The sequence below is a fragment of the Lepisosteus platostomus genome, chromosome 9 (genome assembly GCF_059453375.1).
Source record: "Lepisosteus platostomus isolate fLepPlt1 chromosome 9, fLepPlt1.hap1, whole genome shotgun sequence".
NCBI lineage: Eukaryota > Metazoa > Chordata > Actinopteri > Semionotiformes > Lepisosteidae > Lepisosteus > Lepisosteus platostomus.
In genome coordinates, this window is record NC_142619.1 from 17,551,360 (window position 1) to 17,564,991 (window position 13,632).

The 13,632-nt window shown below is 38.9% G+C and overlaps 2 protein-coding genes and 1 long non-coding RNA gene across 5 annotated transcripts in view; 1 reads left to right on the forward strand and 2 right to left on the reverse strand.

Moving 5' to 3' along the window:
* Positions 1-2,629, reverse strand: part of ttc38 (tetratricopeptide repeat domain 38) — a 20,108-nt gene extending 17,479 nt beyond the window's left edge. Inside the window, exons 1-4 of one of the 2 annotated variants that reach the window (XM_088647008.1) lie at positions 2,486-2,629; positions 1,638-1,715; positions 1,177-1,258; positions 408-579 (exon numbers count right to left, since the gene is read on the reverse strand). In XM_088647008.1, the coding sequence (XP_088503134.1) occupies positions 408-579; positions 1,177-1,258; positions 1,638-1,715; positions 2,486-2,515 (362 nt within the window). In that variant the 5' untranslated portion in view covers positions 2,516-2,629. The remainder of the gene's footprint in view (positions 1-407; positions 580-1,176; positions 1,259-1,637; positions 1,716-2,485) is intronic. The other variant, XM_088647007.1, reaches the window with a different exon arrangement.
* LOC148654577 (uncharacterized) overlaps positions 1-13,632 on the reverse strand; it is a 157,901-nt gene that overhangs the window by 85,149 nt on the left and 59,120 nt on the right. The gene's annotated exons all lie outside the window — the stretch shown is intronic.
* The window catches only part of mical3a (microtubule associated monooxygenase, calponin and LIM domain containing 3a), a 140,843-nt gene continuing 136,336 nt past the window's right edge, over positions 9,126-13,632 (forward strand). Inside the window, exon 1 of one of the 2 annotated variants that reach the window (XM_088647014.1) lies at positions 9,126-9,142. The gene's annotated coding sequence lies outside the window, so the exon portion shown is untranslated. Of the gene's footprint in view, positions 9,143-10,840; positions 10,979-13,632 lie in introns of those variants that run through there. The other variant, XM_088647012.1, reaches the window with a different exon arrangement.

A 13,632-nucleotide genomic window follows, 5' to 3' on the forward strand; every position in this document is an offset into this window, starting at 1 on the left:
CGGCCGAAAGTTGTGTTTTCTCTCTTCTCATTTCATTATGGAATAAACCTATTACTTGTTCTTTTGCAGCCTACGCATGCTGACGCAGCTACCCACCTAAATTTTTTTTTTAAATGTGTGAAGATTAATATTTTTTGTAATTTATCCATCCATCTATTTTCTAACTGCTCCATCCAATACAGGGTAGGAGGGGAGCCAGAGCCTGTTTTGGCAAGCAACAGCGCCATGAACACCCTGGACAGGATGCCAGTCCATCTCAGGGCACAGACAGACACACCCATAAACTCACACCAGGGCCAATCTTCCCAGAGGCCAACTAACCTAGCAGAGCACCCAGAGAAAAGCCACACAAAATTCCTTATAACATTAATAACGAGTACTTGAGCATTAGATAAACCCTTACTGACCCTTTTGAAAACATTTCCACTGCAGACACATGAAGCCGTTCCCTTTCTGTGAGGGGCTGGGACTTTGAAAGCTCCACCATCTTCCTGACAGCACTCGCCAGTTTTTCATCCAGCAGGACTGACCGTCCAGTGCCAATCAGCTCCAGGCCGGTTCCAATCACATGACCCATCACTGTGTGGCAGGGAGAAAGAAACTCCACATAAAGAGACCCCCAAGCCAAAAGTATCGAGGTAACAACTCTCTTAAGAGCAGAATTTTTTTTTTTACACTTAAGCTAGTGAAGTCACATCACTTCATTACTTCTCAAGCTACACACAGGCCCTTACTCAGCTTCAACGGGTTTCATTATGCTATTATCCCAGACATGTTTCACTCGTCCACTTGCTTCAGCTCTCAGACTCAGGGGATTCTCTTCTCTCATTCCTGTTGCATCTGGCCTCCCATAAAACACCAAAACATCCCATAAAAACCCACTTTCCACAAGAAGCAAAGAGTAATTGGCCCTGGGAAAGGAATCCCAATGACTACTATTGGAGGTAAGGATTTTAATACTGCAATAAAAGAAATACAGCCTTCTTCAAATATATACGACCTTTGATCCTCTTGATATTTCAAGCACACCTCTGACCAAGGGATCACTGTGGGTCAGAAAGGTCTTTTAAACTCAATAAGGCTAAACCTTAAACCCTGTATGTTCTGTAAATTCTAGCTTATTGTCAAGCTGAAAGTTAAAAAAAAACTTCATCAAGTGCCCATTGCCCTACATACCAAAGTTTGGGTCAGCTGCATGTATCTTTGAAAGGCATCCTTCTATTCCTCCGAGAGTCTGGTCATTGCGCCATCCCACATACTGAGGGTTAGAAATCAAAGCAAGTTATGCTAAAGTCACCCACCACAGCCCGTTTCATGAACCTGGCTCATTAGCTGTGTGCAACTGAGGAAGAGTTTAAATGATCAGACACCAAAAATGCCCAAAGAGAGGCCTGCAATTCTTATTTCAGTGTGTTCATCAAAACTGAGAATCTGGCTGCTCTGAATGTACAAATTGGAGAAAACAGTGAGCAGTGTCACACAGAGTTCATAAAACATGCCGAATATAAAATGACAATCTAAACGATTACATTTGTGCTGCACACCAAAAATAACATTGAAGGATATGCAAAGTATTTTCATCACCTAAATCCAGGCTACTGCAAAAGAAATGTTTTAACTACACTTTGGTGCTGTACCTGTGAAAGTGTGGCATCATAGAATTTACAGGCTTCATTGCTGGTAGTGGAAAGAGGAAGACCCTCAGACTGCCATGCCTAAAAAGAACAAGTTAATGTTTCATTTCATTATCACAGGATGTAGATTCACCTTTGTTTACACAGCAAGAAAAGTGAGATTACACCAATAAAAATGTTCTCTTTGTAAAAAAAATGGCTCGCTGCACCAGCATGACTCTTGTTCTAGAACTCACTTGGCCTCTGATTTGTTACAAGAACAATTTATTCTGGCTTATTTTAAGGACTTTTTAAAGACCTCCCTACAATTCAAATTGTAGTATATCTCATCAGCGTGCTAGCCTGGATGTATGAAGATGTAATAAATCAAATTTTCGAAAACAAATTCCCAAGTTGTCAGAAGGTTCACCAGTTTAATATAAAACGTAAAGAGTATAAAAGACCAAACGTGCGTCGATTAATTGGATTTGATTAAGAGCAGTGGGTGAACTCTGACCTAAAGTATCAGTTGGAGTATGGCAAAAGTCAGGTTGTTTTTTGGAGCCTTACTGACTTTTGACCCCTAGTATCTAAACACTTAATACGAAAACGTGAATCGATAACAAAGATGTTACATTAAAAAGAGCAAAACGTTACTTCGTAGAGACTTTATAGCTATCGTACATCAGTGAAAGAACAAAGAAAATCGTGTTCACCTTTATATCGGCTCTCGATTAACAAAATCGTGCGCACTTTTATCTAATTTCGATTAGAAAAAAACAGATGGGAGAATCAAATAATGATTTCACAAGGATATTACTAATATAATAAATATATAATTGAAAGAGTGCGTTATTTTCAGAGCTGCTTACCTTGCAGTCTCTTAAACTAGCGGAAAGCATTTCTAATGTTTTCAGCCTCCGGCCTGCTGGAGAAAAAATGGGGACGGAAACAGCTGAGATGAAAACTAGTGCTTTCTTGGGTCACGCCCCTCATTCTGGGTTGCAATGGTAACTTCTAAGTAATGGAGTGGAGCCGATTTCCACAAGCCAACTTTAAGAGCAGTACGGACACGTAAAAGAAAATTACAGAGTAATAAAAATACTACAGAATAATTTTTTGCTGTAGAAGAAAAAATAACAGCTCTAAATTTAAACTTCTCCATGAATACAATTTAACCGAAACCCGTGATGTCTAAAACGGCGTGTACATGGATCTTTTTTGGTATAACATGGACCAAATGATAATGCACTCGATAGCTTACACTGTTAACGCCGAAAACTTCATTTTAAATATGCATTTTTATTGATCTACGACAAGTAATGCCATTTATATCCGGAATACCTTCGATGGGTTTATTTTTCACACTCTAAGCATACGCAACTTCAGTGAGCCAGGTTGTTCTCACTGTGCGCATACAAGCCAGAACGATCACCTGCACCCTGGGACTGAGTTGCAGTAAGTAAGGTTAACAGGGTACATGAAATTTCACTGTGCAAGTCAGCGATCCAAGAAGACAACAATAAGATGGCCACATTCTGGGGCATTTTTGACGATGGTGCTGAAACGATGATATTTGTGACCACAGCTATGACAAGTTAACTATAAAAGCAAGAAGAAAGTATTCTGCAGCTGTCGTGCTGCGGTAGTACCAGCGCGTTGTGAAATCTAACAGGTCTGGAGGAAGTTTGTAAGTCATAAGTCACTCCAAGTGAAGTTTTGTGTGGTAAAAGACATGTAAGATTTCTTTAAAACAGCTGCAGTAAACAAAACTGAAGATTTTTCTGTATTCCTGTGGTCTGAGAGTTCACCACAACACTGCACAAAAAATGAACACTGAAATGCAGTAAGAAGAGGCCATGGTATCATGGGTTGGGTTAATTAGACTGTCAAAATGGGAAAGCCCATTGGGATTGCAAGGCGTTTTGCACTTCCAAACTTTGCCTATAGCCAATAGGCAATGTAGAAAATAGTTTTCTTTTCTTCTTCTGCTTCTATTTTAAACTTTTGTTCAAAGGTACGGACAGCAGCTTCATAATAGACGGGTAAACAGTGAAACATAAGCCATAAATATTGGGGTTCTGCTTAAAAAAACAACATGGTGGCCTGACGCACATATATAAAAAAAACTACTTTTAAACTTTAAATGATTAACTTGAAAATGTGCAGGTTTCATTCATATCCAGTCTTGCTCTGGAATTGCATCTCACATGTTGTAGAAACAACAAATTATTACGCCCACAGTGGAAGTTCAGCTGCCTGGCAAAATGCCTCATACTCATAACTCTAACTCTAACGTTTGGCTAATCAAATACAGACTTAGTAGGCATTATTCTCATTTCCCTTAGCTTACATGTAGTGCACTCACCATGACAAAGAAAGTGAGTAGAAAGTTGACTTGTAGTTTTCTTGTAATATTGTTATTTAAACCTTTGTGTAGCGGGGAAAATAACTTGAATTTGTTAATACTGTAGTCTATCAAAGCACTGGAATTTAAGTTTTGGTTTAATTTAAGATTGGTTTCTGTGTAATAACCACACCGCTGCATTGAATCTCTACTATTCTAATTATATTTAAATCAACTCAAAGCCTAAAGCACCAGTGGGCAATCCTGATCCGGGAGGGATACAGTTCTCCACATCTATAGGTCTGCTAAAAGTATTGTCCATGCAAAGTTTAAAGTGTTTCTTTTAGCAAAAAAAAGTGGTTCAGCAAAGTATTGAAGAACTTAGATGGAGTAAAATCCAGAAGACCTCTCACTACTGCCCAGAAGAGTTCCAGAATACTCTATTTAAGGCTGTGATGTTAAGAAGGGTGAAATACTTCTTAAAAATATAATAAAATTGCATTTATATTCCTTTGAGAAGATTAATATTTTTCATATGAACTTTCACTCATTCTCCTTCTCAGACTGAATTTCAGAAATAGTTTCAGTTGCCCTGAAATACTCTAGTCACGTTGGCTAAACAAAAAGACAAGAAATGCTGACTTTTATTGTATTTTTGTGATTCACTTTGTGGTTCATACAGACGTTAGAAAATGAAATGAATATAAAATGAGATTAAATCAGAGAACCAGTCCTATCCTCCTCCTGCCTCCTTAACTGTGTGATAGAAGCGCTGAAAGGAAATGTACTTGAAAAACTTGATGTACACTTTGCCAAAGCATAGCAGCACAAAATACGATTCCCTGTGAATTCTAAGAAACAAATATAAGACAAAAGAAGAGCACAGGCATAAATTCATAACCTGGAGATTTACTCTGAACTACATTATCTAGAAAATACTGAAGAAACAAAAATATTTAACTAATTTAGCATTTAACTTTTGTTACTTTAAGAAGTGAGGCTAAAATACGACTTAACTCATTCCCAGAGGCAAAATACTGCATTAGACTGTACATGTACTGTATAATAAATGAGACTGCGCACTAAGTATTATGTTTTACTATCTGGCCGTTATCAATTAAATTAGAAGCATCATAACACTTGGTGTTACACTATGTTAAAACATTTTTTTTTATTGAGGTTGCTCCATTTATTAACAGATAGTCAACTTTAAGAGTAATTCCCTGTTTATTTCAGATTTCAGGTGTCATCATACAATCTACCACTAGGAGGAGGCCTTATCCTATTTTAATTCACCGTTCTGCGTCGTGTCCTGAAAGAAGAGATCTTTCCATTGTTCACCAGAGTACATTATTCTAATAATAATAAGAACAATAATAATAATCATTATATTATTATTATTATTATTATTAGTAGTAGTAGTAGTAGTAGTAGTAGTAGTAGTAGTAGTAGCAAAGGAACAAGTAATAGGTTTATTCCATGCTGAAAAAAAGAAGAAAGAGAACACAACGTTTCGGCCGTGGAGCCTTCTTCAGGTGTGAGAGAGACAGGGCAGTAGGCAAAGGTAAAGTAGCGGGAGAACAAAGGTTGAGAGGGAGGAGGAGTGAGAAGCGGGAGCAGGGGACAGAAAGAGAGGCCAATCAAGAGGTGTGAAGTCAGAATGGGTGCAGAGAGGTGTGAAATGAAACTTCCAATGAATGGAGAAGTAGTAGTAGTAGTATTTAGAAGGGCAGCAGATGTTAGACAAAAGAGCACACACAACAAACTTATTAAGAAAAATCCTTGAAAAGAAAGGTTTTGATTTGATTCAAATACACTCAGGGTAGGTGACTATCTGATATCCTTGGGGATATAATTCCAGAGCTTTGGGGCATCGTAGGAGAAGGCCCTGTCACCCATAGAAAATAAATGAGCTTGAGGGACATGTAGAAGACGAGTTGGATGCCAAAATTATGTAATGAGTTGCCAAGCCATGTAAAGCCTTATTGGTGAGCATTAGGATATTGATGTTGACTCAAAACCTGATAGGAAGCCAGTGCAAGGAACCCAAGACAGGCGTAATGTGATCACTTGCATGCAACCTGGTCTGGATTCTGGCTGCCTAATTCTGAACATATTGAGTTTGTTCAACAGACTTAACAATCCTACTTGGGAACTACTGTAAAACACCCAAGAGAAATCAAGTGTCAGCAATGAGTCAGATAGGAATTGAACCATTTAAGAGTGAAGTGACCTCCAAATCCAGTCTCATGACAGGAGAGCTTTCACGATTGTAGTCCCTCCTCCTTAAGAGCGCTCCGGCTCTTTCACTTTGGATTTAATTCTGTTTACCTGACCCGTGTTCCCAGTCCACCTTAAAAGCCAGGCGCTGATGTTCATCCGGGCTCTGCATCTGATTTCCGTATCGTGCGAGTCCGGGACCCGGAAGCGCCTGGTCCCGTTAAGGTTTTAATCTCTGGTCCCGTTCCCTGTCCGCCGGTTCCGACCCGGTTCATGTTTTTAATTCCTTGATGGATGGATGGATGGATGGATGGATGGATCGATCGATCGATCACCTGGCTATGGACTTATTCTTGTGTTTTTGGATTCCCTCTCTGGATTACTTTTGGATTGTTTGCCTCGGCCACACCTCCCCGTGCACTAGCGCATTTTGGACACGCCCCCCTGTTTTTAATCCCTGTATTCCTGCATGATCTTTTTCCTACTGTTTCCTCGCGATTCTGGATTGTGTCGTCCGCATAGGGTCCGGAAAGAACTGTTCGTTACAAGAGTGAAATGGCATGATTAACAGTGTCAAGGAGAAATAGAATAGAGAACTGGAATCTGCTAAAGTACCATAAGAAAATTGTTAGTAACTTCACTAAAAGCAATTTCTGTGCTGTGTAACTGTATGAAACAAGATAAGAAGGGTTCAAAGAGACTGTTTGCAATGATGTGATTGTTAAATTGTATTGCAACATTGCGTTCTAAAATTTTCCACAAAAAAGGCAAGTTAGATATAGGACAAAAACTAGATTTAGGTTGTCCAGAGCCAGTAAAAAGAGACATGCTGGGAAGCCGTGTAGTAGTGGCAAGTGTGGAGGACAGAAATGTGACACCAGATATTGTTTACTGGCATTGTAAAAAAAACTGCAAAGAAGTGTTGCAAAGCTGGGATAAGGCAGGTGGGGCTGTTAGGCTTCACCAATCGATTGATTGGTTGAGAACAGGTATCAAGAATTGTTTAGATTACAAAGGAACAAGTAATAGGTTTATTCCATGCTGAAAAAAGGCTTGAAGAAGGCTTCACGGCCGAAACGTTGTTCTTTCTTCTTTTTTTCAGCATGGAATAAACCTATTACTTGTTCCTTTGCAGCCTACGCATGCTGATGCAGCTACCCTCCTGAACTATTGTTTAGATTATTCTCAATGATTTGGGGAATTATTTTAACTTGGCCAATTCCTTTGCATCCTTGTATTCAATCAAGTACTCCTTCCAAGACTGAAGATGTACACTCAAGCCAGGATTATGCCACCTATGTTCTAGTATTTAAAATACTTTACATGCATAAATACCTGCTATACAGATAAATAAAAACATCATTTTATAATTTATAATTTGTTTTCAAACTCTAATTCTAAATTTTTCCATTTTATTTTATAAATTCTAATGGTTTTAAGAATAATAAAATTGATTATTTCACGTTTTAATACTTTTTTAAATGGCAATTACAAAGAAAAGGAAACATTATCTTTTAAGATGTCTATTATGAAAAGCCAATTGTAAAGAACAAGGTACTTTCCCTTTTTGTGGATATTAACAGTATCCAGTAATGCTGTAATCATGTCCATGAAGGTCAGATGTTATTAGGTCTAAAAAACACTTCTCTCCTGCCATGTCTTATATGCCTTTATGTAGAGGTGGCAAGGATGTTATTAGCGTTATTACAGTGGTCAGAACTGGTGCATTAATGGGTCCTAGGTTCCGTTCTGTTTTCAGGTACTTGTCTGTGAGGAGTTTGCATGTTCCCTCCAGTTTTGATGGCTTCCTCTCAGAAGAATGTTGTCTTGGTTTGAATAATCTAAATTATCCTTTCCTCTGGAGTTCCATAAGGGAAGAAAGCAGTCATATGCAGCCATTTGGGGATTTCCTAAAACATCACTTGGATGAAAAACTGGATGCACCGAACATCAAAAATATTATTTAAGTTCAGATTTATAAACATAAGCTGAAAATACTAAATGTGTGCGATGTGTGTGATTTTAAAATATCTTCCTGTTGTTGTGAATAGCATATCTTAACACTCCTGAACAAATCATTAACACATCTATGCAAATATTCTACAGAACTCTGGTCTCACACAAGTACCAAAAAAGCATATCTTTGTAAACTTTGAGTTCAGTGCTTTGCCATAAAATCTCTCGGCACCTCTAAAAGGATTATCATTTTCTTTTCAGAATTCTGCAAGTACAGTATTAGGAAGAGCCCGGCACCACAGATGTTGAATATATTTAGCTATTTAATTAGTGAATCTCGTCCTACAGTTTCTTCAAAGAAGACAAGAAACCTTGTTTCATACAGTACCTCCTTGATCTACATTACCGTTCACACTGCACATATACATTATACACATCGTCATAAGCGTCGTACAATACTGTATCCACATGTTTATTTTAGCATTCGGTAATATTTAATAGCAGGTGCTAGGTTTAAAGGAAATTGTATTATTCGCTTGCATATTATTGATAGAAAGCAGCTCAGGAGGGTTAAAGTGGAAATCGAGTTATCAAAAAATGAAATTATTTAAATCGATCATTTAAAAGTTTGTTTCTTTTACAAATTATTGCGCTGTGAATTCCTTTGAAGTGTTCGCCTGTTGTTTTTAGAAACGTTACAAAGTACTGTAGCCATTTATCTGGAGACAAACACACCCGATGTTAGTTAATATGCAGCGATTGCATTATTTTTCAAACTGAATCGAGAATACTTTTGGTCTGTAACTGACTTTCTTTCAAGCATGGAGTGCGTTTTCCCAATAAGGAGCTGAACACGAAATTCAAACGGAGCTGTTACGAAACTGATCTGGGTAGGACAGAAAGAGCAGAGAAAGGAGAACATACAGTACTGCACTGTACTTGTGTGCATGTGTGCAACGTTTGACTTTATACAAGCTGACAGAAATCAAGAATATCTCTCTAAAAGGTGAGTTTTTGTCGTCTTTCTGCTTATAGAGACCGTATATACCTATGTAACGTTAAAAAAACACCAGAAACCTTGCACTGCTCGGGCTGTTACCAAATAAGTTCATTCACTGGACGCGTAATCGTTACAACAATCGTCACATAATTCGCACATTATTATTATTTTTTTTTTTTATGGTTAAGCGTTTTCGTTGTGTTTTGGTCGGGGTCCATGCCTCAATACTAACTTTAATTTTTTTTATTTCTCATTTAATACCTTTCCTGTTATATCTGCACTCAAACTGATGCATATGATAGCAAAAATCAATCGCCTGCTTGGTAGGGATGCTGATCAGATGCCACACACGAACGTGTGCAGGTGAGAATGGTTTGGGTGCTTCACAGTGAGAAAGTCAGCTGTAGGCTTGCACCTAGTTTCTTGGTCTTGTCTGGCTACGTGAAATTTTGAAACTCTCTCATTTCCACTTGTGCTCAACACTGATTTTTCAATGTTTCAATTTAGTTGTACATAACGTGGATAGCAGCATGCTGTCCAATCTTTTTTTTTTTGCTTTGTGAACAGATCAGTGCATATACTGTACATCTTATTGTTTTTTTTCCTGTAGTGAGGCTACTGCCATTTGTGCAACACTGTAATTAAATACTTCAACTTCAGTTGATGCCCTTTTAAAAAAATTAACTCCCAAAATGTTTATGAACAAATATATTCTGGAAACAGGCTAAGTATGTTGAGTATGTACTGTAGCATGTGTAGGCTGCAAAGAAACAAGCATTCCACGTAGAATGGAAAAGAAAAGAGGCACAACACTTTGGCTGTGGGGACTTCTTCAGGTGTGTGTTACAATATGTATAAAACATATCAGTATTATATTTAGCAAATAATTGTTTTACCAGCAGTTTATACTAGCAGGTTCTGTGTAAAAATGTTAGAAATTACCTAGCAGCTCTGGAGTAGTTAAACTGGAAGGTTAAGTGCTGTAATTCAGACATGGTGAGTTTGGTGGTGGGTCATGTAATCCAGATTGGGATCAGCCTGCTCTCCACACTAGGTGAAACAGTGACCCCTGCGATTTCCCAGGTGCTTGCGGGCTAGAGATGATGTCATTGAGGGATGTGTCATTCATCCAGTCAGCTTGAACCTCCTGTAAGTGGCTCTGGGGTTGTAGTTGTGTGTCAAGGGATGAATGGCTTCATCAAAAGATGGGTAGGTGAGTTGATTAAATGTCAGTCTACGGGACTCTTTCCCAATTTGTGGGTTCATGAGAGACATAACGTGATCCCAAATCATGTGTGTATACAATAAAAATACTGTAATTGCTGAGTAGCAGAAGTCTTTGTTTCCCTGCAGTTAAAAGTTCCCTCCAGTGTATCAAGTCTCTTCTTCTTATCTTAGATCAGTAGTATTAACTTGCAGATAGAATTGGATGGGAGCCTGTGGAGATTAAGGATTGTCTGTAGGGGTCAGGCCTGGTGGGGGTCATTTTTAAGGTGGGGGAGGAGTTGTGTTTTGTCAAGTGTTGTAAGAATGCATTGGGTATTAACAGGCCTTGTTCTTACTTGAGTATCCTGTCTAAGGGGCCTTGCTGTTAAGTAACCAAGTTGAAAGTACACATCTGCAGACTCTGTTTTCAGACCTATAAAAAAGAGTGCCATCTCCTGAAATGGAAAAAGGAAAAGGTTTCTACTTGTTTCCTACCAGCTTATATCCATCCAGAGAACAGGCACTAATCCCATCATCAGGTACAATCTGCTCCCTGCTGTGCGTGAATAAGATTTCACCCCATCTGAAGACAGAAGTTAAACTCACCCTGTAAAGGGCCACGCTGCGTAGGAGGAAGTAAGTGAAATTTGATAGCTCTCCAACTGCAAAATATATCATTGCAAGCTGTCGTTACGAAATAAATTTTAAATAAAATGTTAGAAATACACATTCATGATAATCCAAAGCAATGTTTTCAAAAATACAAGAAAAAGACTAACATTATCAAGCTGGGTGTCGAATAACACAGGCTCTAAATTTGAGTGAGATTTTGAATTATATGTTTGTGACTTTACCTTGCAAATGACCACTTGAGTATGATAGAATAGACGTACTGGTCACAACTGAGAATAAAGATGTTTCTATTTGTGGGTCCAGAGTCCAGCGTGTCTGGACTCTAATGATTTCTGTTTAGAAATTACTCTTTTTTCAAATAATTAAAATGACTTCATCTTAGGTCAGGTTTTAAAGGTGTTTCATACATCACTGACTTGTTAAAGGCTCTGAATCACTTTAGTTTTGAATCATTTATGCAAGGGATTTTATTCCTGTGTTCTATCCTTCCATCCACTTTCTTAATGCTTCATCCAGTTCAGGGTAACAGGGGAGCCAGAGCCTATCCCATCAAGCATCTGGTGCAAATGTGACCGACGTGGTTCTGCGCGGGCTCGTGCCCGTGCCCTCGCCGCTCCACCTTGCCGGTTCGTCCCTCACTACCTGGGCGCGAATCCGGGGCTCCGGCGTCACGCAACAGAGAACCAGCCGGCTGAGCTAAAGTAGACCTCCCCCAGCCCAGGTGGCTGAGTCTCCTGTTATGCGCAGGGAGGGCAGTGACGTCACAGTGCTGCAGCCAGCTCCGCTACACAAAACAGGAAACACCTGGATGGGGTGCCAGTCCATCGCAGGATAGACACTGACATGCACACACTCGCACCAGGGTTGGTTTTCTCTCAAGCAGTTTAACCTGGCTCTGTGGCTAAGGATCTGCACCTATGGCTAGAAGGTTGCTGGTTCAAATCCTGCAGCTGGCAGAGTCCTACTCCGTTGGGCTCCTGAGCAAGGCCCTTAACCCCAACTGCTCCAGGGGTGCTGTACAATGGCTGACCCTGCGCTCTGACCCCAGGCTCTCTCCCTGTCTGTGTGTCTCATGGAGAGCAAGCTGGGGTATGTGAAAAGATAATTCCTAATGCAACAAATTGTAAAGGGTTAATAAAGTGATGTTATAAAAAAAAAGTATGTCTTTGGAACATGGGAGGAAACGCATACAAACACGGGGAGAACATACAACATCCTGAAATGTATTGACAGGTAAACCACAAAGCTGCATCATCTTTAAAATTAATTAAGGATCTAAGAACACAAGTTGAGTTTCATGGCTCCTACTTCAGTCCATTTTTTGTTTTGAATTATTCAGCTTCCAATAAAACAGACTCCCTTGTTGCCTCTTCCGCTGCACGTATGCTGCTGACAAGTGAAGCAGAAGGTACAAGCCATTTACTACAGAGAAAGTAGGGCACAGAATGTCACCAGGCACTGGTGGGGCTGTCAGCGTAGGATTTATTCAGGACAAAATTCAGAAAATATGTGAACATTCCAGGTAATCAGCCATTGATCTGGTAATTACAAAAATAAATATATTCATATTGGTTGATAAATATTGTGTAGTACAAGATGGTTTTAGGAAATTATTCAGGAAAACTTTAGTGCCTTTAAAAAATATATATAATGAATTGCAAGCAGGGGTATAAAGGATATAAATAAAGCCAAGTGAGAGACAGAAAGGAATTCAGAATTGCAACAACAAAACAACAGCAAATAAAGTCAAACATATCCAGGATAATAATGAGAATTGTTTAGTAATGAAAGGGAAATGGCTGATGTAATAAGTATTTCTTTTATGTGTTCGTCAGTGAAGAAATCAGTAATGTACCCGAGGCAGCAGAAGGAGAAAAATTCTATATTCAATAGTATTACAATAGGTGGGGCTGAAGTGTTTTGGGTACTAGAAACACTTAAGATGAACAAATCTCCAGGGCCTGATATTATTCTACCAATTGCACTCAAGGAAACAAGCGATTCTTTTCATGGGCCATTGACACAACACTTACAACAGCTGGTCAAGACAGGGTAATACCCTTGGACTGGAAAATTGCGAATGTGTTACTCATCCATTAAAAGGTGACAGTGAGTGTGAGTTTACTGATGGAAAGTTATGTAAACAATAATTAGAACTAAACTAAAACAATACTGTTAATGGGTGGGTTTACGTTAACACTAGGTAAACAAATTCAAATATTCCCCTGTATCTTTTCCGTATTATGCAAAAGGCATAAAGGCATTTAAAATGACAGACTTTCCTTGTCTTACTTTGGAAACCCTGTGCTTCTAGTTTTTAATTCCAACTGAATTCAACTAAGTCTTTACTGATCCTGTCATGTGCTTATTACAATCTTATTGTTTCAATGCACTCAATAAAGTAGCATATTTGAAGTTACCTTTATAGGTATCTTGAAACTTTCAGCTGTTACAAAAAGTCTGTTTAAGTAAAATCTCCTTCTGTTAGTCCAATAGAACATTTATATGAGTGACTTTCTAATATCATCAATTGGAGATGATGCCTTAACTGGCCAGTCTTTGCCAGCTAGCAGCACACGAGGAGAAGTGGAACATCCCACAGCAGCCTTTTCAGAAGCTGATCAGGTGTGTGTGTCAACAGTGCGAGGATTGTGTTT